Genomic DNA, 6,866 nt, shown 5'->3' on the forward strand with positions numbered 1-6,866 from the left:
GTGTTAGTTCGATTAAAAAAATTAAACCAATTGATCCTGAATTAATATGGATCGATTAAAACTGATTTAAAGTGGTTGAATAATTTTAAAAATTATGAATTTTTAAATTATATATTCAATCAAACTAAACGAATCAAGAATAGATGATTTAATTAGTTGCGACCACTAATTTTAATTTATATATTTTTATAATTTATTTAAATTTTGATTCCAGTGGATTATAAATTTAATTAAAAGTTATTGTGATTATCAATTATTCTAATAAAAAGAAACAGTTAGGCCAATTAAGGTACTGAAGAGAGAAAGAAAATGGACTTTTTTTAGTTTTGAAAACAAACAAAAAAACGTTGGAAACAGTATTATTTGTCAACTCCGGTCTTTTTATTCTCATTTGCCTTTTTTTTTCTTTGGAAGAAGCCATTAAAGCTTAGAAGAACCAAATCCTTAAACAAAAATTCAAAATTCCAATTTCTTGGAAGAATATAATCTTCTTTTTCTGATGTTGCTTGAGCTTCTCTTTCAATATTAGCAACTTTAATAAATGAACTAGTAGTGCCAAAAAAGCTAAGGATCTATTTAATTAGATTTGTTTTTGTTTCTCGGAAGTGCAGAAGAAAAGCAAAAAATGGAGAGTTATTTGAACGAGAACTTTGGAGATGTGAAGCCAAAGAACTCATCTGAAGAAGCTTTAGAAAGATGGAGGAAGCTTTGTTGGATCGTTAAGAATCGTAAGCGAAGGTTTCGATTTACTGCTAATCTTTCCAAGCGTTTTGAAGCTGAAGCTATTCGTCGCTCTAATCAGGTTCTTTTTTTTTTTTAATTTCTTTGTTGGACTTTTCGAAGTTTTATTTATTTATTTATACTTTGTTTTGTTTGCGTCTTGAAGAAGCTTTTAGTAGAGAATTAAATGAAACTAAGCTCTTTTCTTAACTATTTTGGATCTGTTTAGATTTCTTTACTTTTTTCTTATCTAATAAAGAAGGATTTGTTCTTTTAATTTTTTAAATTATTTTTCTGTAAGATTAAAATAGTAACTTTCAAGTTTCAACTTGCTTGAGATTAAGAAGTTAGAAGTTGAATGTAATTAGGTTTAGATCAGCTGATCTATAACTGCCTAATCAACTTTTGTTGTTTCAATGCTTTAAATTTCTCGTTGAGAGCTTGCTATACTTGTGCATTTGTTTGAAGCTCTAGGTTTGTAAATCAATGGCATTGTGATTTTCAGCAAGAATATGATGTTTATTTCTCTGAGTTCTGTAGTGTTTTGAAGAAAATTAGAACTGTCTAATTAGTTCACTCTACACAAAGAGCTAGTTAATTTATTTTATGGTCTAAATTTGTTGATTTATTTTATGGTCTAAATTTGTTGCTATGTTTGTTATTATAAACTTTAATGTATACTTGGTTGGCTTTTTTCTGATAGTACTTAGTTGGGCATAATTTTGGTGAAGAGTCAGCCCTTGCACCTTAGAGATGATAGAGTTTCATTGAACATTTGGAACAATTTCCTTTTTTATTCTTGATTTTGATGTTAAGTCTTTTTATTGCTTTTTGTGTGTTATAGGAAAAATTTAGGGTTGCAGTTTTGGTTTCACAAGCTGCTCTTCAATTTATCCATGGTAAGAATCTCATTAGTCTGATACATGTCAGGATTTAACGAGTTTTTTGACGTTTCCAGTATGTTTGATTCCTTTAATTTGTCAACAGGCTTAAACTTGTCTAGTGAATATGATGCACCTGAAGAAGTTAAAGCAGCTGGTTTTCAGATTTGTGCTGATGAGTTGGGATCTATTGTTGAAGGTCATGATGTGAAGAAGTTGAAAATTCATGGTGGGGTTGAGGATATAGCAGCCAAGCTCTCTACTTCAATTGTTAATGGTATTCCTACTTCTGAGCATTTGGTAAATGAAAGGAAACGTATTTATGGAATTAATAAGTTCACGGAAACCCCTCCACGAGGTTTCTGGGTTTTCGTATGGGAAGCCCTTCAAGATACAACCCTCATGATATTAGCTGTTTGTGCCCTTGTCTCTCTTGCTGTTGGTATTACAGTGGAAGGATGGCCAAAGGGTGCCTATGATGGTCTTGGAATTGTTTTGAGCATTCTTCTTGTTGTGTTTGTCACTGCCACAAGTGATTATAGACAATCTTTGCAGTTCAGAGATTTAGACAAGGAGAAGAAAAAAATAACGGTTCAGGTTACCAGAGATGGACTGAGGCAGAAAATATCAATATTTGATCTACTTCCTGGTGATATTGTTCATCTTGCCATTGGAGATCAGGTCCCAGCTGATGGACTCTTCATTTCGGGGTTTTCCGTTTTGATAAATGAATCCAGTTTAACGGGAGAGAGTGAACCAGTTAGTGCAAATGCAAGAAACCCTTTTCTCCTCTCTGGAACCAAAGTGCAGGATGGGTCATGCAAGATGCTTGTGACTACTGTTGGGATGAGAACTCAATGGGGGAAACTAATGGCCACCCTTAGTGAAGGTGGAGATGATGAAACCCCATTGCAGGTTAAACTGAATGGAGTAGCCACAATTATTGGTAAAATAGGTCTTTTTTTTGCTGTTGTGACATTTGCTGTTCTAGTACAAGGATTGTTTAGCCGCAAGCTACAAGATGGCACACAATGGATTTGGTCTGGAGATGATGCGATGGAAATGTTGGAATTTTTCGCTATTGCCGTTACAATTGTTGTTGTTGCTGTTCCTGAGGGGCTGCCTTTGGCTGTGACATTAAGCCTTGCTTTTGCCATGAAGAAGATGATGAATGACAAGGCACTCGTTCGCCATCTGGCTGCTTGTGAGACAATGGGATCCTCTACAAGTATTTGCAGCGATAAAACAGGTACGCTGACTACTAACCACATGACTGTTGTGAAAACATGCTTTTGTGGGGAAACCAAGGAAGTGAGCACCTCCAACAAGAGTAATCATTTTAGATCTGCAGTTCCTGAATCTGCTGTGAAAATTTTAATTGAGTCCATATTTAATAACACCGGAGGAGAAGTCGTTAATAACAAAGAAAACAAAATTGAGATACTGGGAACACCAACAGAAACTGCTCTTTTAGAATTCGGGTTATTGCTTGGTGGGGATTTCCAAGCAGAACGGAAAGCATCTAAAATTGTGAAAGTTGAGCCTTTCAACTCTGCAAAAAAGAGAATGGGTGTAGTTATAGAGTTTCCGGAAGGAGGTCTCCGAGTGCATTGTAAGGGTGCTTCTGAAATAATCTTAGCTGCATGTGACAAAGTAATAAGCTCAAATGGTGATGTTGTTCCCCTGGATGAACCAACCACCAATCATCTAAAGAATACAATTGAGCAATTTGCTAGTGAAGCTCTTCGAACTTTATGCCTTGCTTACATGGATGTAGGAACTGATTTTTCTGTTGATAGCTCCCTTCCTCTTCAAGGGTACACTTGTATAGGCATTGTCGGCATCAAAGACCCTGTACGCCCTGGTGTTAAGGAGTCTGTTGCAATATGTAAGTCTGCTGGTATTACTGTCCGAATGGTCACTGGAGACAATATTAACACTGCTAAGGCTATTGCAAGGGAAATTGGAATTTTAACTGATGATGGTATAGCAATTGAAGGTCCAGTTTTCCGGGAAAAATCTGAAGAGGAATTGTATGAACTTATTCCTAAAATACAGGTGCATTCTTTTGCTCTTCTTTCTTCAACTCAGTTTCTATTTAAGTTGAACTCTAAGTTGAATATGGTACTAGTACTTAATTAAAGAACCAACACTAGTAGCATTTTGTGGCAGTTAGATTAGTCTCTTACCATATATTGCGGTGGGCCAATATATGGATTTGTCTTTCAGATGCTCATAATTAAAGGGAACTGTTCACCAACTATATGAAAGTCGTGCAGGTAATGGCTCGATCTTCACCTATGGATAAACATACTCTTGTTAAACACCTACGAACCTCACTTGGAGAAGTAGTTGCTGTGACCGGAGATGGTACAAATGATGCCCCTGCACTTCATGAAGCTGATATTGGGCTTGCAATGGGCATTGCTGGGACTGAGGTATATCCTAAATGCAGTTCCTTCACTTTCTTATCAGGAAATATATTAACTTCCAACATTGGTCTCACTAGTGGCGAAGTTGTAGAAAATGTGACCAAGATTTTGTGCCTTTTTTCACTGTTCTGAATTATTCCTAGCTCCTTAAACGAGCATGTCATGTTCTTAAAACCGATTCAAAATTTACAGGTGGCCAAAGAAAGTGCAGATGTCATAATCCTAGATGATAACTTCTCTACAATAGTAACTGTCGCTAAATGGGGACGTTCGGTTTATATAAATATCCAAAAATTCGTTCAGTTTCAACTTACTGTCAACGTGGTCGCCCTAATTGTAAACTTTACTTCAGCCTGTTTGACCGGTAAGAAACCCTGTTGTTGTCACTTTGATATGGGCTTATCACTTCTTTTGCTTGGATTTGACAATATTGTGATTCCCCTACTAATTCGAGAGTTGATATGATTTCTCGCTTCTCAGGAAATGCTCCGCTCACTGCTGTTCAACTTTTGTGGGTCAACATGATCATGGATACGTTAGGGGCACTTGCATTAGCTACCGAGCCTCCTAACGATGACTTGATGAAGAGATCGCCAGTTGGTAGGAAGGGAAACTTCATCAGTAATGTAATGTGGAGGAATATTTTAGGGCAGTCTTTATATCAGTTTGTGATTATATGGTTTCTTCAGACCAGAGGAAAGGCTGCTTTTCATCTCGATGGCCCGGATTCCGATCTGATACTGAACACTCTTATTTTCAACTCATTTGTCTTTTGCCAGGTATGTTAAAATTGTTTCGATATTCTATAGGTACTTACATGAGTGACTTTGATTTGATTCAAATTCGGTCAAACTTCGGATGTTTATGGAATCGAGCTGCATAACTTAATGCCAGTCCGCATTGTTTTGAACTAAAATTCAATGCAGTCATATCGTGTACTGTATTTGATTCTATATCTTCTTGGATTGCTTGAATTACATCAACGGCTGTCATTTTCTTCAGGTTTTCAACGAAATTAGCTCTAGAGAGATGGAAAAGATTAATGTTCTCAAAGGCATACTGAAAAACCACGTGTTTGTGGCCGTGCTAAGTTGCACTATCATATTCCAAATTGTGATCGTTGAGTTCCTCGGTACCTTTGCAAGCACTTCTCCTCTCACAGTACAGCAGTGGTTTGTCAGCGTCTGCCTTGGATTCCTTGGGATGCCGATTGCTGCTGCTTTGAAGTTGATTCCCGTAGGATCAAACTGAGACCAAGGCAATCTAGATAGGTGATTTTCCGACTCGTTTGTTTGAGTTTTCGTCTTTTGATTAGTTGCAACCCCTCTTCTTTTATCCGTTCTTTCGTTTAACACTTCATCATACAGCAGTAGATAGCATCAATGGATCTGATGGAAGACTTGTTACACAGTCAAGCTGAAAAGCCAAATATTTCGGGGGAGGTCGCTTAGACTGCTGCAAGACTATCGATCTTTCGGTAAAATGCCGATATAGATTCTTTCACCAAAGCTTTACATCGAATTGAAAAGATTTTGTACAGACATTATAATTTGGATTTATATAACTGGAATTGTTTTGAAATTAAAAAGGGTTTTTACCTTTCAATTTTTTGCTTATGTTAATGCATCTTTCTTGCAGTCAAGTATCGATGTTTCTATTCTTACTTCGTTGATCACAATAGGCATGGCTTAAAGTTGACAATAGGGTTAAAGGTTAAATTCTGCTACTAGTCCTTCTACTTCGTGAAAATTGTGGATTTAGTCATTGTAATTTAATTAGTCATTTTTACTTGTACTTTTCAAATTTTAAAATTTTAGTCCTTGACAAACAATAATTGTTAAATTCATTCAATTAAGTTCCGCGACTTCAAAAATTTAATGCGACAAGCATATTATCATGTGGAATGTCACATCACTTTGTTATTTCTGTATATTACTTACTCAAAATTTAGTTAATGGATTAATGATTGTTGGTTGTGTCAAGATTACAATTTCAAAATCTAAAAAGTATAAGGATTTTAGAATGGTCAATTTGGAAAATATATTTTAAATCTACAATTGTACGCGTAGTACATGACTAATAATTAAATTTAACCAAACTACTACTAATTGGATTAGGATTAACATTTCATAATTCAAAAGTATAGAGACTAAAATTGATCATTCAAAAATATAAAGATTAAAACTGATCAAATTAAAGTATAAAAATTAAATCCACAATTTTTACAAAGTACAGAGATTAATAAAAAATTTAACCTAGGTTAAATCACAAGTTGAATTAAGATTAAATTAAGGTTTAGAAATTCAACAAATTACAAATTTATCACAAAGTTGAAATAATCCAACTTGTAACAACATTAATTTGAAAAGAGCGAATGTTCTTGTGGGTTTTTAAATTCGGCAATTAAAATTTGTCTATAAAACTTTGATTTGGGGTTGGTTGAAATTCAATATCTACAATATGATTTAATGTGTTTCCTTTTTAAGTGTTTTGCTGAGGAGAGCTATTGGATGAGTCATGGTGAGCTTTTGGTATGCGTATTTGGATATATTACAACCGTCCACGTGATCGACTGAACGAGAGTGTGAAAATGAGAAGGGTTTGAGTAAAAATATAAATTAAAAAATGAGTTTAGATAAAAAAATAAGGTCCGTTTAGAAAACGGGCCACGTCTAGGGTAAGACTTTTTTGGCCCGAGCCCGGCCCAGACCAAATATACGAAAAAAAATTGCTGCTTTCTTTTTTTTTCCTGTTCTTACTTTTTTTTTGTTATTTTCTTTTTTTTTAGCACTATTTTGTTACCATTTCACTATTATATTGCTATTATTTTATT

General features: G+C 35.0%; 1 protein-coding gene across 4 annotated transcripts; it reads left to right on the forward strand.

Moving 5' to 3' along the window:
* The first annotated feature begins 260 nt into the window (after positions 1-260).
* Positions 261-5,906, forward strand: LOC108486537 (calcium-transporting ATPase 1). 4 transcript variants are annotated; one of them, XR_008284255.1, is made up of 9 exons: positions 263-802; positions 1,565-1,619; positions 1,708-3,659; positions 3,881-4,039; positions 4,226-4,397; positions 4,514-4,812; positions 5,036-5,304; positions 5,401-5,510; positions 5,672-5,906. XR_008284255.1 is itself a non-coding variant. In XM_017790641.2 (8 exons), exons 1-7 carry the CDS (start codon positions 626-628, stop codon positions 5,282-5,284), a joined length of 3,063 nt encoding a protein of 1,020 aa, XP_017646130.1. In that variant the 5' UTR covers positions 261-625; the 3' UTR covers positions 5,285-5,304; positions 5,401-5,638. The 4 variants fall into 4 exon arrangements, 2 of the variants coding, with proteins under 2 accessions (XP_017646130.1, XP_017646129.1); XR_008284254.1 differs by having other exon boundaries at positions 5,404-5,510; XM_017790641.2 differs by lacking the exon at positions 5,672-5,906 and having other exon boundaries at positions 261-802; positions 5,401-5,638.
* The last annotated feature ends 960 nt before the right edge of the window (positions 5,907-6,866 follow it).

This window comes from Gossypium arboreum, chromosome 6 (assembly GCF_025698485.1).
Source record: "Gossypium arboreum isolate Shixiya-1 chromosome 6, ASM2569848v2, whole genome shotgun sequence".
Taxonomy (NCBI): Eukaryota; Viridiplantae; Streptophyta; class Magnoliopsida; order Malvales; family Malvaceae; genus Gossypium; species Gossypium arboreum.